This window comes from Microchirus variegatus, assembly GCF_963457635.1.
Source record: "Microchirus variegatus genome assembly, chromosome: 23".
Classification (NCBI taxonomy): domain Eukaryota; kingdom Metazoa; phylum Chordata; class Actinopteri; order Pleuronectiformes; family Soleidae; genus Microchirus; species Microchirus variegatus.
Window position 1 is genome coordinate 9,765,602 of NC_139824.1, and position 27,424 is coordinate 9,793,025.

Here is a 27,424-nt window from a genome sequence, read left to right on the forward strand (position 1 = left end):
TATTACAATGAGAGGATACACAATACCTTCAAGTGTTTGCTAAAAAATGTAGCCAGCACCAGGTACTCATGTACATGCACTCGCACGCAAAAAACAAACAAACAAAAGGAACTTGTATAACATTTTCTGATTTTTTTTTTTAAAGGAACATATTCACAGGTCTCTGGCACAGAACTCTCCCTACTCTGCACAGTGTGTCAGCCCAAACAAAACAAAACTCCCCATCACCTCCTCTTGCTCCTCTATGGCGGGAACAAAAAAGATGAGCCTTTGATACATAAGAGGAAGAAAGGAAGTAAAAAAAAAAAAAAAAAAGCTGGGGTCTGGAAAGCAATGAGCTGCAAGTAGTTAAAGCTATTCTGACTCGTCTACAAATCATTCAGCAAGGAAAGTTTCAAAGTGACTATTTATTTGGCAGGAATATCATTTCATGGAAGTGACCGTGTTGATTTTTTTTGATTTTGTGCGCACCCTTATCCTGTCCTCCATCTGTGCTTCACCCCTGATTTCATCCCTCAACAACAACAACACTCTTGAGTAGAATCTCTGTGCAACGGCAAAAGAAAGGAATAGTCGAACGGGCCTCTTTCATTTCATACATGTTTACCTTTCTTTTTTTGCAATGTGAAAGAAGCAGTAACATCTTCTGTTTTGTATTTTAAAGAAAACAACTTTTTTTTTTTTGTCCCAAGGCACATCAATATATCAGGATTTCACACCGTCCACACGTTCGAACAAAACTGTTTTACCACATCCAGTCGATTGTTCAGAAACGTGCGTGGGATGCCTTCGTCTTTGAAAAATGACATTACGGTACAACAACAGCACGATAATAGTCGTGATTTTGTAATCTTGAACTATTACGATCATACTTTAACTCGGTAATATCTTTGTGAGACATGAAAGGGTGCATTTCAGCATTATAATCTGGGAATTAACTAATGTATTAATATGAAGGTAACAATTACACTATTATCACTGTTACTAACATTAGAAATGAGATACACTACTGTTCAAAAGTTTGGGGTCACTTATAAATATCCTTATTTTTGAAGGAAAAGCACATTTTTTCAATGAAAAAAACATTAAATAAATCAGAAATACACTTTTTATACATCGTTAATGTGGTAAACGACTATTCTAGCTGCAAACGTCATATTTAATGGAATATGTACATAGGTGTATAAAGGCCCATTTCCAGTGTTCTAATGGTACATTGTGTTTGCTAATCGCGCGAGAAGGCTATTGGATGATTAAAAAACCCTTGTGCAATGATGTTAGCACAGCTGAAAACAGTTTTTGGATTCGTTTTGCAACTCTTTTGATGAATAAAAGTGTGACTTTTAATGGAAAACGCAACAAAAATGGAATAGGTGACCCCAAACTTTTGAACGGTAGTATATTACCCCCATATTCTATCATATTATGTGTGCTGTTACTGCACTGTAATGTCAAGTGTTCCCAAAAAATAACAATATTAATCTCACATCTGGCCCTCAGCTCATCCCATTCACTCCATCTTTGTCCATCAATCTTTTTTTAACTGGGAGGTTCTGTGCAAGAGAATCATCGAAATGATTTACTCGGTTGTTCATGTGACCAACGAACAGGGAAAAAAATTTGACATGAATGTAAACTCTGATGTTTCTTTTTTCGAGTGCAGATCAGATGTAAAAATTAATCGAAACAAAATAAAAGAGTTGGTCACAAAAGAAAAGAAAATGCACCACAGAGTTAAAAGCAAAAACCACCTGCTTGTCTTTAAAAACCCCGCCCCTTCCCTCCCACCCCACTCACAAAGCACAAGATGGTAATATTGCTGCGTCTCAAAGAGACAGAGGTCCCCTGATCAACGGGTAACACTATTTTTTTTGGGGGGGGGGTGGGGGGGAGCGGACTTCCGGGAGAGCGGAGCATAACACCTGAAGCTGCCATCGATTGAATTATTCTTTAATTGCTCCCTCTCCCCGGTAGACTCCCCCGCTGAAACAAAAACACAAAATCGAACATGACAATAATGACAAAAAAAAAGATAAACATGCTTTTAGCCCAGAAGTTTTGAACCCTGTTGGTAACCATGTTGGGAGAGGGGGGGGGGGGGGCGACTGGAAGCTGCCATGGGAGATCACCAGTGTGTTTTTTTTTCCTTTTCGCGACAGTGGAACACTGGCAGAGAGTTGGGCGTCAGTAGAGACAGAAAGGGGGCGGGGCTTTCTTTACTTCGTTATTGATCACATCATGCCCCAGTGGAAGAAGTATTTTGGCATGGTGACGGGGGGGGGCGGGGTCAGAAGAGGAGGAGGTGATGGGGAGGGGACCGCAGGTTCGGGAGGAGGAGGAGGAGGAGGATGATGAAGGCTCACCAAGGCACAGAATGACAGCAGGAGAGTCAAAAAAAAAAAAAGGGAGAGGGGCCAGTGTATCAGGCTCCCCTGCTCCCACTCTCCCTTCAACAAGCCTTTCTTTCGAGTCTGTCTCACACACACACACACACACACACATTCACTCACATACATACATATATTTTTTTTATATATATATATAGATAGATATAGTCACTCTTTTTTTGTCTTTTTCATTACAAGAGAACATTTAGGAAAATATAATACAAAATTTAATACAAGAAATATAGACTACACTGGCTAGAATCACTTTTAGTGACGAGTAGTTTTTTTTTTTTGTTTGTTTGTCGCACAGTTTTTCATATATATATATATATATTTTTGTGTGTTTTTTTTTTTTTTGGTCAAACCTGCCGCGGTGGATTGGCCCTTTTTTTTTTGCAGTGTCGGGGACGTGGAGCCCTTAAAGACTGCTGCCGGAGAAATATGGTCGGAGAGCAACAGGAAGTGCCTCCTCTGTCGATAGTGACTATTGTGCATTAAGCCCAAGTTTTTGTCCGCACAAAAGCTCCAGAAAAAAGTAAGATTTTGCAGAGAGAGCGAGAGAAAATAAAGATCATTAGTTTTTTTTTTTTTGTATTCCTAGAAATGACAAGTTCAACTGAATGTTAGTTTTCTACGAGCCTGTATAGAGAATAATCCTTTTCCATGTTTACAGCTTTGACTTGTCCATCAGAGACATTAAATCCAGACACTTTCTGTAAAGAAATTCTAATTCTGGCATTTGAGAAAGTGATCCTATTGCAGAAGGAGAAAGTCCACATAATCCACAGTGAGTAAACTGGATGAGTGTCCTCTTTTTGTAAGCTGGGAGGGAGACAATCTCCTGGACCTTCATTTCTCCATGTCTGAGAACAGCTTGTAATTGCCCCCCAATAACTCATTATTGTTCACAGGAGTCTCCAAAGGAAGCGCCTGCCACTTTTGTATTTATTGCTACATCAATTCGCTACTGAGACGCAAGATAAAAGAGCAATCTATAAGGAATAGTTTTAGTTTTTCCTTGCTTTTCTTGACATAGTAGTCCATCCACACCATAGGGTGGTATAGTGTAGTGGTCAGTAGTGTGGAGTAGTGGTTCGGCGAAGGTTTGGACAGTAACCGTGCGACTGTTTACATTCTTTTTTTTTTTACATTTCGGCTACAGTCGCGGGAAGCTGCTTTCAGACATGAACTGAAGTCCAGGCATTAAAGTCCTGCCTCCTTTAAAGTAATGTGTTTTGTTGTGGAAAGTCTCCTGCTGCATTCGTCGGAATAACGTGAAACGGCAAACTCTGGACTTTTATGTCTACAAAAAAACAGCTCATCAGCTCTCAGTTTGTTTGTTTTTAGCCTGCATTTGGTTGTGAATGTGTTTATCGTGTATAAAGGTAGCTATTAAACGCATCCTGTTTTTGGTGGCGCTCTTGCAGAAGTGCTGTATCCTTCTAAAAAAAATTTTATTTTCAGCAGTTTATGCTAGTTTGACTGGGAATGGGGGTGAACGGCTAAGAAATCATTAAGCTTACATCATTATCTTGTTGTTTTTCACTCATTTTGTACAAATGCTAGTTTTGAACAGCTATGAATGTTTTACACTTGAGTTGAAACAAGAGCTGCAGAAGTGCTGTTAGCATATAATTCGTTTTTAACAGTCCCTTTTGTGTCCCCCTCATTTTCAGGCTTTATGCTAAGCTACGCTAACTGGCTGCCTTTTTCTTGACCTTCAAGTGTCAACCTACAAAACTGTGGACTTTTATATCTAAAAACAGCTGAACTTTATCATTTTGTTTGGTTTTTTTTTAGCTTAAGAATTGGCTGCATTTGGTTGTGAATGTGTTAATCGTGTATAAATATAGCTGTTAAACTCCTAGTCCTGTTTTTGGTGGCGCTCCTGCAGAAGCGCTGTAATGTGTTGAAAGCCTTCTAAAGAAAAACAAAGGAACAGTTGCAATAATCTTCAGCAGTTTATGCTAATTTAGCAAAAAGACTGGAAATGGGGGAAACGGCTAAGAAATTATAAAGCTTTTTTACTCATTTTGTACAAAGTTTTGCAGCTAATTTTCTCTGGTGTCATGCCAGACTGTTAAACAGACAGCAACTTAAATGTTTTACACAAGAGCTGCAGAAGTGCTGTTAGCATATAATTAGTTTTTTAACAGTCCCTTTTGTGTCCCCTCATTTTCAGGCTTTATGCTAAGCTACGCTAACTGGCTGCCTTTTCTCATATTGACCTTCAAAAAAATCAAACCATTACTTAAAACGTTGACCTTTTTTTAGTAGTCAAATGTTGTTGGTTTTTTTGGAAATAAGCAGGAACTCTGCATTAGCAACTCACGTAAATCTCGCTGCGTAAAGGGAAGCTGTGTGACGTGTGTGTTTGTTGTCAAGAGCGTCCTGATGTGGCACATATTGCAGAACAAACAGCAGGACTTTTGGCCTTAACGTCACAAATTTAGTGCAAAGCCTCGCGTCTGTGAATTATTGCCAACCTATACCTCTATAAAACCACCTTGCTTGTTTTGTTTTTCTTTCTCTCCTGCACAAGCACAGACACAAAAAAAGTCCTGATCAACAAGTCAAAGCTGACCACCACACCACAGACATCCCCCATAAAAACCACAAACTCTGCTCTGCTCTTGTCTGAGCCCGCGGCAACACTAGGTAGGGCTGGTGAGGGCGGGGCATTGAGGAGGGGCGGGGTCAGGCAGGATACAGTTGGGTGAGGTAGGGTCAGTGGTCAGGGTTTGGAGGCGAAGGGTTTGGTCAGGAAGGCTTGAGTGGCATTTCAGCCCCATGTGCTTCCTGGAGACCCGGGGGCCAGGAAAGGAGTAACTTGTTCAGGGTGGCACCGCCTTTGTGGACTGGTCTGATGTAGGTAGTGTGTGGCGGCGTGTTTGGCGATGGTCAAACGGTCAGGGTAGGTAAGGTGAGAGGAGGAAAAGCGTGGGCTGGGAAGCTGGTTAGGAACCGGGGGGGGTGGCCGTGCGCCGTGTCTAACAGTGGTGCGGCTGCAGTCTGTGGGAATGTGTGGCTGTGTAGCTGGTGTCGCTGGAGCTGCTCTGGAGGCTGTAGTGGTCCTCTTCCTCGCCGTCGCTGATGCTGTCCACGCTGTCCGCCTCGCCGGGAGTGAACTCCATACCCTCGATGTCCACCTCTGCACACAAAAAAAAAAGGAGTATACACGGTTATTTTTGAATGCCGTCTAAAAACAGAGGAAACCACCCAGCGAGTGGTCATATTTGGCTTAACCTCCAATTTTAAATGCCATTAGCTCTGGGGAACAGGCAGTAGTTTGTGCTATCACAGTTGAACCTCGTTCCACTGATACACAATTATATTTGTGATGACCTCATCCAGGATTAGTGCAAATGAAGCACTTCATGGGAAGCTAAAAGTCACTAGTGAGCTGCTGATGCACCTTGAAACTTGGCTTATGCTCAAATAATTAGTGCTGGGCACATTAACGATGGTTGACGTTAACGCACAACGCATTTCCATGATGACTACCCGAAAAAAGACGCATGCGGTGTCATGTTTACGCGCCGCAACACCGGAGTCCAGGCACTGTTTACGTTAGCTCCGTTAGCTCCTTTAGCAGCGTTAGCACGCCTACAGTCGAACTGGAGTGGTCTGTTTATGAAACGAAAAGAGCAGCGCTACAAATAACCAGCGTACCTGTGTACCGCCTATGTTTGCCTCCGTTTTTAAAGTTTAGCGTTACTTTAGAGACGTAAACATGACGTCACACAAGTCTTTTTCCGGTCAGTCGTCATGGTACTGCGGCATGTGTTAACATTGACGCCGTTTACCGCCGTTAGCGTGCCCAGCACTACAATACCTGAGAGCTCCTTTTCGAGCTCATCTGATGATTTGATGGGCTAACGCCTGTGTTGGAGCATGTTTTAAATGGCTGACACGTTTCTCAGCTTAGAACATTCCCAACAAGAGCAAAGCAAACCAACAGACCCACAGTGCGTTTCTGCAGGGATTCTGTTGACGCCACCACCGTGCATGTGTGAGACTTTCACACACCTGTGGCTGTCAAATAGTCATGTGAGGCGTTTGAAGGTGTGAAAGACTTCTATCTGATCTGAAAACCACTTCAAGCTTGAAGGCAGCGAGTGTTCAAACTGAACCTGCCGCGGTTGAAACGACTGACAGATTTGCTTTTGTGTCACTCATGCATAATGAAAGCTGTTGAGCTCTACACACCGCAGCTAAGCTCAAGAAAGAGAGCTATCTTTACCTACAAGCCAAGCGTGTTACCCTTTAACCCCGGAGCATCACCTGCAAACAAGGTCGGGGCTTATCATCGTGTGGCTTTTCTCTCTAATCACAGTGTGGCTCAGAGTAAGAGGAATGCAAACAGCCAAACAAACAGCTGCTCGACACCACCTCACTCGTCGTTATTCACGTGCAGATGTGATGCACTGTAAAATAAATGTTCATTCAGAGTACAGTCTGTACTGTACAACTCCATTTAAATAAGTATATTTATTTTTAGTATCATCTGCACTCGCAAAGGCACGTGCGAAACCTGCTTTTCAACTGAACTTAAACTCCCGAACTGAAAACTGGTAGATCAGTCCCTCCAGATTCAATACCACTGAAGTTGACGCACCTTGCTCAGAGTCGGTGGAGATGGTCGAGCCCATGCTGTCAGTGCGGATGCGCTCGACGGAGCCTGACACCGAGAGCTGCTCCAGGCGGCGTTTGAGGTAGCGGTGCTCTCTCTGCAGCTGCTCCTTCACATTCAGAGCCTTCCTGTCCTGCTCCTCCAGCTTCTGCAGAAACGCAAACATCACAAGGATCTGTGATCGTGTTCACCGGACCACATACACACACACACACATTGTAAAGTAAATTCCTGTGCGATTGTTATTGTGGTTTTACCACGGAGGGAATTTTTACTTGAGAACATCTAACAACAGCCTAATTTAAACATATATTGGGGAAGTGGCAAAATGACTGTGTGAGGCTCGTAGGTAAAGAGGGTAGAACTCAATGTGAACTCATTATGGGATTGCACATTTATTTGCATGTGAAAGTTCTCGGTGGTGAATCAAAGTGACGCCGAACACGTGTGATGCGAGAAAGCGCGAGGACGATGGCGAGAATAAGCGCAGATCATCTGAGCATGGAGGACGTGCATGGTAAACAGGAAATGAAGGGTTAAAACTCGCTCGGTCTGGATTTTCCACCGACCACACTGTTGCTGCTTGTCAACACCAAGATGAGCACAGCGTTTCCTAAACTGTGCTCACACTTGACCGGGTTTAGAATCAAATGACATTCTGCAAACGTGGACGTTTGAGGTTTTTTTTGTGTGTACAGTCGTGTACAGTTGACGAGGAGTCGACTTTAAACAAACCAAACATGCAGTCGTCTCCTTTTGACATTATCGTAAGATCAGCCATCGAATGTCCCTTTGTTTACTCATTTGCTAATTTGTTCTTGTCTTGGGACTTGAAGTTGAGGCGAGGGAGAAAACCAAACAGCTAGAGGAAACGGTAGAAACAGAGCAGGAGTTTGAGTCAATACTAGAACAGGGGGCATTTTGTTCTTTTCACTACTCATTCATCTTGAATTTAGTATGTTGAATATTACAATTTCAATGTATATATATACATATACATATATGTGAGTATATATGTATATATATGTGTGTGTGTGTGTGTGTGTGTATATATATATTTATATGTATATATATACACACACACATATATAAATGTATATGTAAATATATAATAGCATTTCATGATTTTCTGGTGATGTCTCCTTGGGTTGCTCCTGGGTTGAGTAAATTTTCTCTGATGAATAAATGATGGTTCCGAAAAGCCCAAAAATATTTTTCGTGCAGCAGTTTTTCCTTTTTTTTTTTTTTTAAGTACCTTGATGTGCATCCTGGCCCGTTTGAGTAAGCTCAGTGTGGTGTGTCTGGTGCTGTCTGGACCCAAAGGCACCAGCTTCTTCAACTGCTCCAAGTACAGCCGTAGTTTCGCACGTCTGCAAACACATAAGCACATGATGTGTTTATATACTTTATATACCTGATAAACGTTTGACTACTACCCAGAAGTATGTTGGCATAAGTGTTTGAAATTGTTTTTATAGCCATATAATAAGCCTTTAAGATGTATTTTAGGAAAGGGCCTTGCTCTACAGAGGTTGCCATGTTTCTTCAGCAGTAGAGGTTTACTTTGATAGAGGAGAGAAAGACTATATTTGAATATTTCTGGTATGCAAAGGCCACCGTAGTTCCTTGACTCATTTGAGAAAGGGAGAGGGGAGTGAGTGGAGGAGTCCTCTATTTGTTGCACTCTAAAGTCCCACCATTAGATGTCACTACATCTTACACACTGGACTTTTTCCATGACATGAAATGGGAGGGGGGGGTGATGCTCTGTGGGATTGTTTTAGTCATGACTTTGGGCTTACATGTTGAAGTATAAAGGTGTTGCATGGTCTGTGGTGACACAAGTGCAAAGTTTCCAGAGGCTCCAGGAAATGATTTTCACGTCAACACGCAGCAATGCAGATGTCCTCATCGCAGTAAATGTGTAAAAGTATACGTCTTTAACCAGCAAAGACTTACTCTCACAGTTCTTACCAGTAGCATAAATAGTCTCCGTGGATATCTAACCAAATGTTCAATAAACCAATCAGCCCAAAGTCCATTACAGAGGCCCGCGATAACAACGACATGACAACGCGGCGGCCAGAAGAGGAAACATCAATACACAATACAGCCACATGTGACACACATTCAGAGATCCACACGAGTCCTCGGCATGTAGCCTTCATCTTTATGTAACCCTTTGTGTATTCTGCTTGAAGTGTAGAGACATACATTACACCATACATACATACATACATAGATAGATAGATGTATATACACCATATATATGTACATATGGTGTGTATATATTTATATATATACATACATAATTCTTAACTGTCAAAAAATACATATATATATATATAAATAAAAATGTATATATGTATATGTATCTATATATATGTGTGTGTATATATGTATCTATATATGTGTGTGTGTGTACAGTGAAGTCCAGACAATATCCTGAAATTGTCCAGATAGGCCGTGTGACAACTCGAGCGTCTCCCTGGAGCTTTTTCCGGGAACATTTTTTCAGCAAGTTCACAGCGAGCGAGAAAGACGAGTGTCTTCAGATGCCAACTCTCAACTGAATGCTCGAGTCAATATCCTGCTGACCCACAGACAATCTGCAGTCTTTACAGTGAACTCCAGAAAATGCCCCCGACCCACTTGATTTTGCCTGATTTTCATATGTCGGGTGTCGTCGCATGGGCTGACTTTGGACTTCTTCTGCTCCATTAACAGCTTATTTGACAGCCTCTGTGTCTTGTGTGTCCCAAAACTGAGAGAAGCTTCTTCACCTCAGTCAACAGGTGCAAAAAAAAACATTACTCACCAGGGCTGAGTTTAACTGTTCTGACACAAAATCGTGACCTCAGAAGCTCTGCCTGTTTGCCAAAAGCCTTCAGGCCAGCGACCCTGGATCAGCGAGTAAATACACACTGCGTAGATGCAGCATTTGGATGTTCAGTGTTGGGACAGTGACAATGAAACAAAGTTAATCTCTGTATGGGTCACACAGTGACTTTGTATGAATAATGTTAAGTACTAGTTTTATTCACAACATTTTTTTATCAGCAGATTACACCTCCCTCTCTGTCCTTGGTCCATTCAACTTTGTTCATAAAGGCCTTTCAATCCTCCATTAGTCAAGCTAGTCCATGAACAGTTTCTTTGTTCTGGACTAGCCCCCCCCCCCCCCTTTTTCTCTCTGGTTCCTTTGGCTAACTCTGGCTGAACAGTAAACAAACTCCAACAATGCAAGGTCTCCCCTGGCCATCGCTGCAACCACAATAAACCTGATTAGAGAAATGAAGCTCTCTGGGACTGGCAGCAGAGTCGAGGCACACGGGGGACCACGGCTAATTCACAAGACCGCAATCTTTACATGCACAGTCTTTTCCCTGTTTGTTTGTTTTACCCCGTTCTTGAGGAAGGGTGTCACCTGTGTTTTTCACATGACGTAAGACCCGTCATTTTGAGTTCTTACGCTGAAGAAGGACTTAGTATAGGATAGTAGTCCTAAATGATTTAAGCAACTTTTGAGGGATCGGTTGCAGCTATAGAAGCACAACGGATGATCAACAGATGATTTGAATGATTTCTCAAATTCAAAATTCATCGCTACCTCTCTACAGGTGCATTTCAAATTCCCTAAAAAGGGCGTGTGAAAGTGAACTCATTCCTTTATTTCCTCTCCTCCCTGGAGGCAGTCCCCCCCCCCCCCATCCGCTGAACCCTCCACCTCCACCCTTATGCTCCACCCTGCCAACATCAACACACCCTCATCCCACTGGAAAACAAGTGTCTTCTGAGGACCAGGGGCGGGGGTCCACCTCCAACCTGCCCCAGTCAAGCCACATGAAGCACTTGGAGTCCAGCCAGGGGAAGCAAGCAGGAAGGAGCTGGGGGTCTGCAGCGCGGCGAGGGGTGTTTTTTTGGAAGGGAGTGGGGTCCGAGCAAGTGGATGACTTTCCCTTGGGTTGAAAAAAGGGCTCTTTGAGTGCAGTGTGCTCAGCTGCACTAGGCAGTACTCCATACACATGATCCAAAGGGTAACTTGAGCCAATGGGCAACCATCTTGTACCCCCCCCCCCTCTCTCTTGTAATGAAAAACAAAAACAAGGCGTTTCCCCTCAATATTCTGCCCCAACACCCCAAGAAAACTCTGGCTTTTCTCAGACGTATTCATCACGGGCCCCACCTGTATGCTCACCACATATTTTACCTGGCACGCAACAGCCGAAATGTGCACAGATGCACTTTCTCCATTGCTTTTACCACATGAAAAATAAAAATGAACGTCTCCACAGCTTGGTATTAAAGCCCCCCAGATATATACTGCTTCTTTTCATCAAACCCCCAACATCAAAAGTAGACAACTTGTCACGCCATGGTCAGGTGATGAGCACAACAAGAGTCTTCCAGGAACTATACTACCGTTCAAAAGTTTGGGGTCACTTAGAAATGTCCTTATTTTTGAAGGTAAAGCACTTTTTTTTTCAATGAATATAACATTAAATTAATCAGAAATACACTATACATTGTTAATGTGGTAAACGACTATTCTAGCAAACGTCTGGTTTTTAATGGAATATGTACATAGATGTATAGAGGCCCATTTCCAGTGTTCTAATGGTACATTGTGTTTGCATCGCATTAGAAGACTATTGGATGATTAAAAAACTCTTGAAAACCCTTGTGCAATTATGTTAGCACAGCTGAAAACAGTTTTGCTGGTTCTTTGACGAAAGGGCAAAATTACTATTTTGAATAAAAATCATTATTTCTAATCTTGTCAATGTCTTGACTATATTTTCTATTCATTTTGCAACTCTTTTAATGAATAAAAGTGTGACTTTTAATGGAAAACACAAAACAATTGTATAGGTGACCCCAAACTTTTCAACGTGTATATGTGTATATATTGATCGCCATCAGCGTGAATACTATTACAATAATAGTTTTAACAGCAATGAAATGTCACCATTATATCAACAGCTATTTGATTCTCTCTCTATTTACATCGTCGAGTTGTGCCTTCTGTGGCTCTCGTGGCTGCCTCATATTTACACTACAAACAGCAAATTTTATTTTGTGCTTTCCCCAGAATACATTTCCATATGACAGCGTACAGAGAATACTGTATGTTCCCATATGTTCCATATGGACTGTTGACTTCACATCACACTATCTCCTCCCTTTAATGGCGATAATAATCCAATATACATCTGTCAGTTGAGCTTCTATAGAATCTTGGCACAGCCTCTCTTGCACTCACTTGAACTGAACACATCTTCCCTCGCTCTACACTCTGCCCGAGGAAAGCTTTATGTTTCAGATGCATATCGATGAGATGTGTCCTGGTGTGTCCCTGCAGCTCCCTCCCAGTAGCACGTGTTTCCCCATACCACAAGACACACTCACTTATTTTTCTTGCACAGCTGATTTGGAGTTAGGAGACGCCTCCCTCGTTCACATTATTTTGTTATTCCTCAGCCCAGCCCTGGTCATGCATTGTTTATCAAATTGGCGAAAACGGCCGTGCAAAAGTGCCGTTGCAAGAAGAATGCCGAGCATACAGTTTGCACGGTTTCGAATCACATGAAATTTGTCTGGATTGAAAATAGAACCCTCTTTGATATTCCAGTCATGAATAGCGTCACAGTCTGAGACTACTGGGATGTGCTGTCACTTCAGAGTTGAAGGCCCATTTCATGTTTGTGAGTCAGCACGTGCAAAAGCTAAGATTTCATAGTGGAGCGCATGCAACACGACACCTTACCTTAAATAATAATAATACATTCTGGCAATGAAACGCTCACTAAGACTGAAAAATTGAAGTTGCATGTCATTTCTCTGCATGGAAGGATGTAACAGTATCTGATTTGCTCTGCAGAGGAGTGACCACCTGACTGCTCTCACGTGTGGAGCACCACGGGATGATTTGTGTCTGATCTCTGGCCTTCCCTCCCCTCCTCTTCCCTCTCTCCGCCGAGGGCTCGGTGCCAAAACAAAGCAAGAGACGGAGGAGAAAATAAAAGGAACTTTTGCTCAGAAAGCTGCGCGCTGCCGAAAGTGGAACGAGCTATTTTAACTGCTGACTTAGCTCCAAGGTTACTGGGTACAAACCAGGCCTTTTCTCACAGATATGGCCACACTTTGCGACTCGGAAAAAGGAAAAGCATGAGATGAGATGTGTGCATGACTGACAGATGCATTAAAAACATGTGTACAAGCAGTTCTATAAGATTTAGTGTTTCTCACATACACTATGCAGGCCTATCGCCACCTAAAAAAAAGTCTTGCAGAGCCTGAGAAGGCGAGCCAGCGCACAAACAGCGGGCCTTCACTCGCTGCTCTGTCTTAATGAGCGTGCTGCAGCCCGGCACATTCCTCAACCCATATGCACATGCAGAGAGTGACTTGTCTGGCACAGCGCCAAACCTGCTAAACTAAGGTCAAGGGTCGTCCGAACACAACACAGCCAGAGCTGACTCTAGTTTTCTTCTCTGTCGAAAGTTAAGGAAAAGAGTGCTGTTGTTATGGCGTTTTACGCCTGGCTGGTGATTAAAGCACAAAGCAAATATTTATCCTCAAAATGCAATTTGGAAGTTGTGTGCCTAATAAGGCTGCAAACATTCCCATTAATTCCCATGGGAGGTTTCCCGTTTGGAATATTTCTAAAATTCCCAAACCATGGGAGGTTTCTGGACATTTACCAGACATCTTCGGCATCCTTTGCAACCTTAGTCTCTAAATGTAACTATACATGATACATGACAATGACATCTAATTACAATTTGAATCAGGTTGCTTAGCTTTAGCATTTCTGAAACGTGGAAATGCAAAGAAGTAGAAACAAAATGGCAATCGTGGATTAAAAGCATCGTTTTGGAAATGCTGCCTTTCAGTTTTAGTCACAAATAAAGTGGCTCAGTTAAAACTAAAGCTGCAACTATTTTCGTCATCGATTAATCTGTCGATTATGTCGTTGATCAGTGTTTGTCAAACCTGGAAATGACAAAGTTCTTGAATGTCTCGTTTTGTCCACAAATCTTGTTTTAATCATGAAAACAGCTTCAAACCATTAATTGATTATCCATCCATCCATCCATCATCTACCGCTTTTTCCTCCACCAGAGCGTCGCGGGGGGTGCTGTGCCTATCTCAGCAGACATTGGGCGATAGGCGGGGTACGCCCTGGACAGTTCGCCAGTCCATCACAGGGCCACATATAGAGACAAACAACCATTCACTCACACACTCACACCTACGGTCAATTTAGAGTGACCAATTCACCTAATCCCCATATCGCATGTTTTTGGACTGTGGGAGGAAGCCGGAGAACACCCACGCACACACGGGGATAATTGATTATCAAAATAGTTAATTTAGTCATTGATTAATAATTGATCAAGTGTTTTAGCTCTAGTTAAAACAGGAACTGGCTTTAGGTAAGCTTTTTGAAATCCTAAAGAGTTCTAATTTTATATTAGTTGTTTGACTTTGTCAAAGCAGAACACTTTTGCGTGTCGTCGGTCTGTTTACAGCCACACTCTGTTTGGTTGCAGTGAAAGTGGGGGGCTGCGTTGCGTGAGTGTGCATCACCATGGTGAGGTGGTGGAATTCGGTGTTGCCAGTGGAGTGGCTCAACATCTGGCGGGCAGGTTTCTGGGGAGTAACGATGGAGGCAGATGGCGGGAGGTTTGAGGGGTTTGCGGGGGGGGGGGGGGGTTGTGGGGTGGGGGGGGGTGCCTGACAGGCACACAGGCTCGCATGTCACCGTCACGCCCTACCCTCGACGTGTTTACATTTAGCAGACATGTGATGTGATGTCTCAGAAAAACAACGCCATGACATGAAACTGCGGCGGTTCTGCCGCGCTGCCCACGCCACTGAAACACGAGACGCACGAAGAGACACGAGAGGCTTTTTTATCGGCGCGCTGTGAAATGTCAGTCGTCTGGGACAAGCTGTGTGTTTGTTTTCTGTCACCGACAGACCACACCCACCCACTGTGTGGTGTGTGGCAACCGCGAGGTGACACAGAGGGATACAAGTCCCCCCCCCATAAACACGTTCTCCTGAACATGGACTCTCTGCGCTCACACGCAAGCAGAAATCTGAGCACACGACATTGGAACAGTCCGACTTACACTATTTAGAGATTTGCTCGAAAGAAAGAGGAGCACGCGTAACTGGTGATTAAATAACAGGAAACCACAGTATTAGGCAGTGTGTTGTTCGCACGTATAGCTTATAACAAAGTGGAATTTCTGCTGGGTGTGCTCGGGAATGCCAGGTAATTAGGCATTTTCTTTGTGCACTGAAATGGATCTTTACAAAACCCCTTCCTATGCTGAGCCGTCTGACGGCAAAGATGAGAAATAAAGGCTTCCCTCTCCATCTCCAATCCATTGCAACCTGGACGTTATCGCCGCTCCATGCATTGAACAAATGCTGGACAGACTGGCAGAGACAAGTTCAGTGAGCTCAATAACACATCCTCCCCCCCCGACACGAGGAGCACTGGCTTTATTATGAATCCTCGTCAATGATTAACACGGGAACGAGAGGGGATTCCAGCTTCCATGTTGACTGTAAAAAGTTTGGTCTTATTTGAAGAACGTGGCATCCACACCCACAGGGGCCCGCCGGATCAACCTGACAGTTCGAGCGAGGATAAACGCAAAAATAGTCTTAATCTCCCACTTCCTCGCAAGTTATTAGACAAGAAAAACACCAGCGAAAAGTCTCTGAAGATAATTACAACCCAGGGACTTATACAAGTTGCGACAGTGGTCAAAACAAAAAGAAGTCTGCAGCTCGGAGTCACTCCATTATTGCATTATCAAATATTCAATTATGATCCTCTGCTTGCAAACACAGCAATGTGGATGCAGCTGTTGAGAATTCTTGTAATAGTCTGGGCCGCTGGTTTTGTGTACCCCCCCCCCCCCCCTCTGCCCACAAGCTCTTCCCCCTAAACCGCCTCTCTTACTTAACTCTACATTCCAGCGTATGTGTGTATTCTCTGCTGACCTGAATTTCAGGCTGCCTGCTCGACACATATAGAGCAGCCACGTCCTGCGCTGACTCCCTTTTGACAGCACACGAAAACATCTTCACCTCCTCCCCCCACCATTACCCCACCCTCATCCTCAGGGCCCAGGCCCAAACCATGAATGGCTCAGTCGAAGCTCTTTCCTTCTTGCTCTTCTTGTTTTCATTCTTTACTTTCAGTAGTTTAGTCGTAGTGCATAACATTTAGATACAGACGAGTGTCTGTTACATTCAAACATCAGCGTATTGGTGTTCAGATCTTTTTTTGTTATATTCTTATACGGTACAAAGAAGGATTTAGGTCGAGACAGATGGAGGTTTTGAGGAGACTGATTCTCCTTGTCCCCGCCTGCCCCTGCACTGCTGCTGAACGCACACAAGCACTCCCTCGGTCAGGTCCAGCAGCGATTGCTCTAAGATGGCAAAGGGAAGCTCAACTTCCTCGAAAATGTGGTCAAAAATGTTCCGTGTTGTGTTTACGTTTCAATACCGAAAACATGTGCTAGAACGCGATTAGAACGTTGTCGATAGTTCGTTCAGAATCCGACACAGAATATGAGTTTTTCCTCACTGCGGTTACCTCGACTTCCAGTGAAGCTCAGCTTCTCTCGGAGTCAATCGGGCAGTGGGCGGGGGCGCGGACGCTGGGCTTCTGCGTGAGGATTGGAGGAACTGTCTGAGAGGCGGAGACTATTCTAGTCCTTTTTTGAGGGAAGTCTTTAGACTAATAGCTGCTCGTTGTGTGTTATTTGCTCGGCGATGTAGCCCATTAATAAAACGTTGGTGTTCCTTGTTCTCGTTTGCAGAGTTTATGTAAGAATGAAATTAGTTTCCCCAGTTTCAAAGACCAGCAACCTCCACTGGTTCTGGTCTGATAGTGTATTATCCCATTTCCAGATGAAGAACGTAGCATACAAATAATGTTCAAAGAGATCAAACAGAGGCAGAATCATAATATCAACAACACTTCGGCTTTTAAAGCCTATTCACACACCTCACTCACTCGCACACAGACACACACACACCCTATTTAATCGCATTCTACGCAGTTGTTTTCACGAGCATCAGCTGCTCCGCAAGCGATGAGCCGTGTTTACTGACACAGAAACGTAGCGTGTAGCCTGCAGCAGCGACACCTGAGAGGGAGAAAGAATGTTCTCACCCCAAATGTAGGTCTACCCTCACAGACTCAAATGTCTCATGTGTACATGCATGTAACAAATACCCCCCCCCCCCCAAAAAAAACATGCAAACACAATCATCCACGGATCACAGCAACCACAGCTGGTTATGACGACAGAGCGAGTGTCCGCTGACCTCTGGGTGGAGAAGTTTTGCATGACCTCTGTTGCTAGACAACATGTTTCTTCTCCTTTGTGCACGGTTTCTTTCAGCAATTGCAACCAAGACTCTGCTAATATCCATACTGGCTTCAGTAAATGTGAAACAATTTGGAAAGATCCTGTTATTGGCAAACTGGACAATGATGAAAAAGCTTATTAGGAGTATGTATTGGTCCATTTTATTGCAGATTAACTGCATTTATGCATCAAATTGATTAACAATCCAAGAATGTATTAGTTTCACAGGCCAAATTTTACTCAGTATCTCCTCTGGTAGTAAATTTGTAATTGAAGACACTTTCTAAATTTGTTGATCAGCGTTCTGGAAATTACGACGTTCTCGAATGTCTCGGTTTGTCCACAAACCAAAAATTATTCAGTTTTAATGATATCTTTGTTATGTGGAGCAAAGAAACGAAGAAAATATTCACATTTAAGAAGCTAAAACTATCAGAACTCTTGTTTTAATCATGAAAATAGTCGATTAATAGTCGATGAATTGTTTCAGCTCTCAAAATAATATTTCCCAGATTCCACTTTAATGTACACCGATTCCGTGCCAAATTTCAATGTTGCTGTAAATGTCAATTATGGCCTACATGAGGCCATATACGGTGCGTCCCTCATTAGTCATTAGGCTGGAATGATGAGCTAGTAAATCAATTGTGAGGAATGTAACTGACAGAGTGACATTTGAGGAAGTTAAGGGGGGGGGGAAAGTCACATGCAATCATGTGAGCATGTGAACACCACGCTAAACACCCAAAAAACTGTAAAAAGTACTTCACAATGTGTTTACTTGGCGGACTGTAAGAGGCATTTTAATGAATTCAGATTTGAAAGCAGGATGTGGACATAATTATGACCTTGACTTCACAGTGACTGTGGAGTTTACAATCCACATTAAAATGTCCTTCAACACCTCCACACATTAATTCTCTGTCACAGAGGAAGATTTACTCCTGAAAAGGAGTGAGCACGGGCACAAGAGGACCTTTCTCCTCCTTTTCTGCCTCAGGTTTCTGCTGACTCAGACACATTTAGGGAGAGAGGGAGGGGGGGAAAAAACGAGAGGCACAAGACTGAGTCTAAAGGAAAAAAGATAACAGAAAAACAGATGTGGTCTCTGGAGAAAGAGGAGAAGGTACAAGGGTGAAGTAACATGGGCTGTGTTACTGCCATAACTCAAACAGTTCAGTTAAGGGCTGCTTCTCCCCAGCTGGGGTTAAACCTCTTTCACACTAAAATTTGGCAGGTACTTTTGAACCTGGGTTAACGTTATTATTGCCAGTGGCTGTTCTGACCTGGTGTTTTTTTTTTGTCCACCTCTAGCTCAGTCTTTTTTTTCACTAAATGCACCAGAAACAAACAACAACAACAACAACAACAGTGCGAGCAATGGAGCTCAGTAACATTCTATCAAACTCAGTAGCAAGCAAATCTGTCCCAAGCAATAAAAAGTAAGTTTTACTGTCCGGCTGCAGCTATCGAATATTTTTGTGATCGAGTATTCAACCAATTATTTTTTCGGTTGATCAAGGACGCAAAAAATCAGATTACTCGATTAATTGAGGAATAATCAGTAGAATACTCAAATACAAAATCACTGCAGCCCTAGTAAGCTACATTACATCAGCTAACAACAATGTTTACGTTATCGTGTGCCGACAGCGTTAGCCACCGGAATGCTTTCGGCTCATTTTCTGAATCATTGAGGATGTGTTGTTGTAGTTTGCAGGATTTGCTGTGTGCGTCTGCTAAAACGGTCCGTGTGGAACAACGATCCCTGCGCTGAACAGGCCGCGCGAGATAGGAATTACACGAATACTCGAGGCAGAGTTTTTGCCTCGAGGAATCTTTGTAATCGAGTTCCTCTGATCACTCGAGTAATCGTTGCAGCCCCAGTTTACTGAAAAACATTCCTCGCAAACAGCTAGAAGTAGAAGTCGCGTCTTAGCAATGAAGCAGACGAAGACCCAATTAGTGCTTTCACCCTGGTCTTGAGTTAGCCACTACTGCCGATCTGAGCCAAAGCCAATGAAGACCTGCTGTCTTTTGATCCAGAATTGAATCCAAGTTAAACACATAATTCCCACTGGTTCAGACACATTCTCACACCAATATAGGCAGGTTTTACTTTAAATAAAGGCTAACACAGAGTCCATTTAATTAAGGGAGAGCATTGGACCATGGCAAATTGAGAACTCCTGTGTCCATGAAGTAGACACATTTAGAGTTAAGGTATCATACAGTTGCTACACTTGTGATTGTTTAAGAACGCTGTTTGTGTGAATCTGCTGAGTGATTTCAAAAATGAAACTAAGAGCACCTGACATGTCATGGGTGGCGTCTGGACAGATAAAAATAGAACTGTAAATCTCTTTTTCAGCTGAAGTGTGCACCACCAAAGCACCAGTTGCCACTTGATTTCCAGTAAACAAAACTGCTTCGTGGGAAACAAAAACGTCTGCAGTTTACACAAGTTGCGGGCATGAGCGAGTCGTCAGAGGTGTGAGCCACGGCTCAGAGACAGAAATGGGAAGGAAGCAATGCCATCAGTGAGGCCAACCACAGTATGAATTTGGTTTCACAGAAGTGATGACGAAGATGATGCTCTTCAGCTCTGTCCTGTTTCGAAAAAATAAAAGTTACCCATGGGATGGTCTCTGCAGAGCTGTCACAGCAGCTCTCAGCCTGCAGCAGAGAAGCAGGTTGTGCGAGGACGAACAATCCTCGGGGACCACGGCTGGCAGCCGGCCAGTCGCGAGATTAAGGCCCTGCTCATACCTGGCATTAACATGCGTCTCAGGTGATGTGATCCCCTGTGCACAGCTCTTATAACTTCTCTAACTTCATACGTTCCCACTTGCCTCTTATACATCTCGACATGTCTGTCTCTTCAGTGACCACCTGTGATCAGACCTTACTTCCTGCAAATAACTGTACTGTATCAGTATTTATCATTTCTGTTTCCAAGAAAACAAGACCGTGTTGTTGTTGTTTTAAGTTGGCGGCAGGTAGTTCTACACTTCCCATGTCTAGTCTGCTGGAATTTAAAAATAGATAACCACAACAATTCAGGCTTGGTTTATTACTCATCGATGTTTGACGATGTCTTGAAGCTGCACTACCGTTCAAAAGTTTGTGGTCACTTAGAAATATCCTTATTTTTGAAGGAAAAGCACCTTTTCTCAACTAATATAACGTTAAATTAATCAGAAAACGACTATTTTAGCTGCAAAACGTCTGGTTTTTAATGGAATATGTACATAGGTGTATAGAGGCCCATTTCCAGCAACCATCTCCCCAGTGTTCTAATGGTACATTGTGTTTGCTAATCGCGTTAGAAGGCTATTGGATGATTAGAAAACCCTTGAAAACCCCTGTGCAATTATGTTAGCACAGCTGAAAACAGTTTGTCAACGTATTTACTATATTTTCTATTCATTTTGCAACTGTTTTGATGAATAAAAATGTGGCTTTTAATGGAAAGGTGATGCCAAACTTTAGAACGGTAGTGTACTTGCAAAGACAATTTCCTTTAAAGCACAGGATGTGACTTGAGCAGGTGGATCATTCCACATGGCCTAAATGACACATTAGCCGACTCATTACTAAAACAATATCTGTTGTTAGTATTGTTATTGCACATTATCTCGGATCATTTTCCGTGAACTCCCACTGCCACCCTGAGCCTCCAACCAAAAATCTGGCTCTTCAAAATGACATTACTCCTTTAATATTCATATTGAACCACCGAGTCTGATTCGACTGATTAAAGTCTTAGTTGGTTAAAGTTTGATTATTCACAGTGAACAACAGCCATCGCCCGTGTGTACACACAACAAGCAGGGTGTCTCTCGGGCCACGAAAAACACGCGTCACGTTGTGACCAAACAAATACGGTGAGTCAGTGGTTTTTTCCGAACAGCGGCGCCTCCCATGGCGTGGCGTCTGAGGGTGTACGAGGAAACGCGAAACTCGACTCATGACGCAGCACTTTGAGCAGAGGCCACGCGACCCGTCACGCGGTCAATAAACGAGTTGGACTGGACAACTGGAGACTTTTGGTTTTCCTATGAATCAGCAGCAGACAGAGATCAGCTGAGGACAATGAAATGAAAATACTGGATCTGGTTTTGGTTTCTATCAAGTAGCGCAATCCACAGGGTTCGTTGTTTTTTCACTTAATTGAACGGTTGGTCCGTGAATTAGTCGATTATTAATGGATTAATAGATTAATCGTCCAATTGTCGTAACTAAGAAATTGTGAATAATTATTGTTCGAAAACAAAGACATTTCATAAACTAATCCAAAAAATTAATCTTTATCCAACCAGTAACTTCAAAACCAACAAATATAACCCTATGTGAATATGTGTCTAAATTATTACCTTCAGTATCGGAACACTTTAGATTAGGTAACACATATTCACCACTAGCTAGGTGCTTGCTTGCATGCATATAAGTAGCATACTAGCCCTTTATTAGTAAATATTAACACCTTATGTAGGAAAAATCTTAATTCATGTCGCAATAGCGGTAGAATTAGGTTATTTACAATAAGCTGTTAATGCTACTTATATATGTTAGTAAGCACCTAGTTAATGGTGAATATGTGTCCCCTAATCTAAAGTGTTACCATAGTTTTAAATCAACTGTTCTGACAACACTATTATTTAGTAGAACAGCTATAGTGGGTGAACATACAGCATCGTAGGTGTAGGTGCCGAGGCCTCGTTTCACCCTTTAACACCTGTACGTCGGGAGTAATGACAATGTAATTTGACGCCGCAAGCCCAGACAGGGATTGAATTTGAGGGCTTTGTGTTGCAAACGATCAGAGTGATACCTTGTCACAGCGGAGCTGTCATTACAAATGAGTAGGTGGAAATGTATCCTTAAAAAGCCTTCACGGGTGGAAAAACAAGCAGGGAAAACAAGGAGGTGTTCTTGATACAGTGTCCCGATACAGATTCCAAAACAACGACTTAAATGTGGCGTTGAATTAAGAGCAGAATTTCCCTTACAAATGTTTTTTTTTGGGCCGTAGTAAGTAGCAGAAGTCATATGTATTACACATTGCAGTTATGACGCTGCACTCGATGTTTAAAAAAAAAAACAGGGCTTCTTTTTTTTTTTTTAGAATCCTGAGGAAATTGTGATAACAAGGGAAGTGAGTAAACTGATTATGGAACACTTTACTGGCAGTGTCAGTTTGACTGGTCGTCACTGTATTGGTAAGCGACCGCGCCCACGTCACTGGTAACTGATGTGTCTCAACACACCTGCAGTGTAATCAGCTCGGGGGGGCCTCCTCCTCCTCCTCGGTGTCTCAGGTCAGAGAGGAATATGTCTGCACTTGTTCCTCTCTGCTGTTGCCGCTGTACAGTCATTACTCACACTAGCAGACATGTGACTGGCAAAAGCCAATCCCTCACGAGTGGCTGAAAGTGTGTCATGCACATGCAGCCTAACACACCCATCTGAGGCTCAGTTGACATGCTGATGGTCACATCAGCTGTTTTCCAAATCCTCGGGTTGGCAGCTTTTTCTACACTGCCGTTCAAAATTTTGGGGGTCACCTATACAATTGTTGTTGTGTTTTCCATTAAAACTCACACTTTTATTCATCAAAATGAATAGAAAATATAGTCAAGACATTGACAAGATTAGAAATAATGGGTTTTCTAATCATCCAATAGCCTTTTAACGCAATTAGCAAACACAATGTACTATTAGAACACTAGAGAGATGGTTGCTGGAAATGGGCCTCTATACACCTATGTACATATTCCATTAAAAAGCAGACGTTTGCAGCTAAAAGAATAGTCGTTTACCACATTAACAATGTATAGAGTGTATTTCTGATTCATTTAATGTTATATTCATTGAAAAAAAAAGTGCTTTTCCTTAAAAAATAATGACATTTCTAAGTGACCCTAAACTTTTCAACGGTAGTGTAAGTTTGTGTTGCACCAGAATGCAGGCTTGCGTCCCTTTGGATGTGTTAATGAAGTCAAAGCAGATGTGTGTGTGTGTGCCTTTTAATGAGCAACCGCATCGCATTAGCGCGACCGGAGCGTTGTAACCCTCGCGGGAGGAAAGTAAACAACATGTTTCTGAGTTGCAGTGGGACGAGTGAGTCAAAAGCGAGTCTTCTCATTTTGGACAAAATGAGCAGCAAAGGCCAGATGATTCAAGCCCCCTCCTCAGTTTAGGCAGAATTATCACATTAGTGACAGGATCCCCTTCCATCTCAGGGTAACAAGTTTCAATCCGAGCAATGGAAACAGATGTCATCAACATGAAGGCTCTCTTTGAAAACAGGCTTATTATCCATTTTCAGACACGAGGAAGTAATTGATTAAATCTGTGGCCCTTTGAAGATGACCTCTGATCCAATCTTGTGCTTTTTTTTGGACTGAGAGAAATGTATCTGACATTTCCCTGTAGACAGTATCCCCCCCCCCCCCTCGTTTGATATGTTAGGAATTCAACAGCGCTGTGTAAAGTCACGCATGCAAATCAGATAACCACGAGAGACGCAGCGTAGGTCAAAGAAGTGTCAGCTTACCTGTGTTTCTCTAGCTCGTTGTGCGACGATCTGAAAGAGCAACAAGACAAAAGATCAGAGTGTTGTGATTATCCTAGGGTTAGTAGATGTTTTTAATCGTATTGTAAATCTGAAAAAAAAAATGCAAGACATTTTGAAAGACGCTGCCAAGCAGGAAAATGTGCCAAGAGATTAGTATTGCAATACTTTAATAGTGCAAAAAATGAAGCCCAGTGCTGAAAATTGTTTTCCCCTAATGTCTGTGTGAGATTAGTCAGCGATTGTGGAGCAGGTCCAGTGTGAGAGCTGTGTGTGTGACACTGCACAACACACACACGCCCCCTTGCATCCATACTAACAGCGTGCACACACTGTTGCTGACTGAAGTGCAGCACGGGCATAGGATAAAAACACAGCCAGACGTCTGGAGGCCTAGACGCTACAGAATTCCTCCGCGTGTGGGCTATTCTGAGGAGGAATATCTATTATGATGTGCAGCTGGGAGCGAGGAGGACACTGTCGTCCAGCTGAAACAGGCCCTCTGTTCACAAGGCTGTCATGGATACCGTGGCAATAAAAACAAAACAAAAAAAACAGCGACAACAAAAGAGCAGACTGACAACAAGCTTTCGCAGATTTTTCCACTGTTCCGAGAGCACTCCAGCTCATGAAAGCGAGCGCTTCTCACAGCTGTGACAGGAAAGGCCAAGGCATCTGCACCAAAGGGGTTTTACAGTTGACCTTGCAACTGGGATAATGTGGCGCCTTCGCAAAAATCAGTGGGACTGCCACGAATACGTTGAACATGCAGCTTTTTCTCAGTTCGACTGAGGGGAATATCCCAGGAGAAGACAAAAAAAAACACGCTTGACCAGGAAATCATATGTCAGTCTCCACAGGAGAAGAATCCACACAGAGCTGAGTTAACAGCGAGTTCACACCGACACCTTTACATGTTACGTAAGAGCACGGCGTGGTATGCAAAAAACGTCTGTGTTGTCTGACGTTATAAAGTAGGGATGTAAAACTGCCACAGTCAGGAAGTTTAGAAATGTAGTGTGTCGAGGATGTGAAGCAGGAAAACTCTCCTAAGTTGTGTTTTAATGTCACAACAGAGCCTACGAATAAACGAGGAAACACCACCATCTTCTTTCTGGGTGAAGAATATTGTTGTTGATGCGACAAGAAGTGAACTCGCTTCTGTTCAACTGGAAAATATGGTTTCAGTTCAACTTTGTTTCTTTTTTAACTTCACTGTCCCCTTAAGCATCCTGTTGTTGTTAAAAAAAAAAAAAAAAACAACCTAGCAGAGCGATTGGAGACTATGAAGGGAGCAGAGGAATTTGCCCCCCTTTTTTTTTTCTTCTCGCAGTCACGAGAGAAAAGGAGGGAAACGCAGGTCTGGTGCATGAAACCCTGTCTTTGTCGCAATGTGTAGGTGCCTGTTTTAGCCACCACACCTACCTGCCATACACACACACTTACACGCACACATACTTTACTACACGTTATTCTGTGTACTAACGGTATGTGACGTGCATATATATACAGCGAATGTTTTAAACAGAATCACATGCTTTAAAAGGGAGTGTAATTACAACTACCACGCTACTATGGGGTTGACATGCTGTGTGTGTGCAATGATGTAACTCTGAGACTCATTACTTGAGGAAATAAGACTGACTGTGGTTCCCTACGCTACCGTTACTGCCAACAGTTTTGGTTTTATTTAATCAGATTCTTGTTCTTTCCTTGCAAATGAAAGTGGAAAAAAAAAACTTGTCATGAGTTCAAATGTGGACAAGATAACCTGGTGAAACTCTCCATGCATAGTCAAAAATGGGGGGGGGGGGGCTATTGAGCTCACCTGGGAGAACCTAAATAACCCCAATCTCAATAAAGACTGGTGCTGACATAATTATAGTAGAAAAACAGATTAAATCGCATTAAAGAGCCTAAAATGTTTACCGTATTCAATGAAAATGACAGTGTAATAATATATTAACGTTAGATGACTATATTAACCTGCTGGTGTATCAACAAACGTACAACTTTACTAATTTGCATGCCAAAGGATGCCGAGAACTCTTGTTTTGATGATGGAAATCATCTGAATGTCTTGATCAGAAGCTTTGACCTTGTGTGTACATGTCATAAATAAGCTGTGTGGGGATTATGAGGATATTTTGACCTTGTGAGGACATTTGTGGCTACTTTAACTGGGCTTTTTGAGGGTTAAGACCTGGTTTTAGGGTTAGGCACACTGAGTTGTGATGATGGTTAAGGGTTAGGGGACGGAGCTCAGGGGGGAATGCATTACGTCCACGAGTGTCCACAAAAAGAGTGTGCTGCACAAATCACTAACACCACATGAAAATGGCAAATCCTATAGTGTTGCACAGGTGTGTGTGTGGGGGTGTGTGTGTGTGTGTGTGTGTGTGTGTGTGAGAGAGAGAGAGAGAGAGGGGGAGAGAGAGAGAGAGCAGAGTTGACAGTGTACGCGTGGCAGTGTTTATTGGAGAGACCAAAACAGAGAGCCCAGCCCAGGCAGCGAGAAAGATGGCAGTGTGCATGAAAACAGCAGCTCTGCGTGTGTGTGTGTGTGTGTGTGTGTGTGTGTGTGTGTGTGTGTCATGAGCTCATGAGCTGACATGGACACAGTCAAATAGAAGGAAAGAAACGAAGAAGAAGAAGAGGAAAAAACAGAAATATTTACCTATTGTTCTGAGTTTTTCTGGAAATTGGCGATGCTTTCGTTTTCTTTCGGGAAAAGTCGCTACTGAACGGTAAAACGGACGCATAACCATGTTCTGCCTCTACACACACACACAGAGAGAGAAAACAAACACACACACACACACACATGGATTAAAGTTAGTTTCACGCATTGACACGACATTGCGCCAAGGAGACTTGCATGTCAACACAAGCCCCGTGTAGCCGTGTAATTATCTGCCATTATCGCCATACCATTATAATGTCACTCTTGTTTACACACACATGAACACCGTGTTGTGTTAAATAATGCTGCAAAACACGGTCAACAACAACAACAACAACAACAACAACACACACGCGCGCGCGCGAGACACCCTTCACATCACGAGCTGCAGTTGTTCGGTTGTAGTGTCCACTGTGTCCCATTGTCTCACAAAGTGACATCATACCTGCACTGTGGCAGGACACGTTCAAAACTTCACGTCTCGGTCTTTTCACACCGTCCGCGACAACAATCACGACAACATAGTCACTGTCAACTTGAAATACCTCTGTCTCTTCTTTCCAAATACTCTGCAGCCTCCAGCAGAATGAGGAGAGAATTAAGTTCCATGTCCTTGTTATTGTTTTTTTTTTCTATAAAAAAAGGGGAAAAAAATAATCTATTTACACGGATGTCATAAAGTAATAAAAGTGAAAATAACTGTTACGGGGAGATGTATTCTCGCTGCTATATTCA

At 42.8% G+C, this 27,424-nt stretch overlaps 1 protein-coding gene across 1 annotated transcript; it reads right to left on the minus strand.

Moving 5' to 3' along the window:
- On the minus strand, positions 1-27,424 carry mxd4 (MAX dimerization protein 4). Its single transcript, XM_083909184.1, has 6 exons — positions 27,235-27,424; positions 26,684-26,783; positions 23,989-24,018; positions 8,276-8,390; positions 7,006-7,168; positions 1-5,538 (listed from the first exon to the last, which is right to left on the minus strand). Exons 1-6 carry the CDS (start codon positions 27,296-27,298, stop codon positions 5,378-5,380), a joined length of 633 nt encoding a protein of 210 aa, XP_083765310.1. The 5' UTR covers positions 27,299-27,424; the 3' UTR covers positions 1-5,377.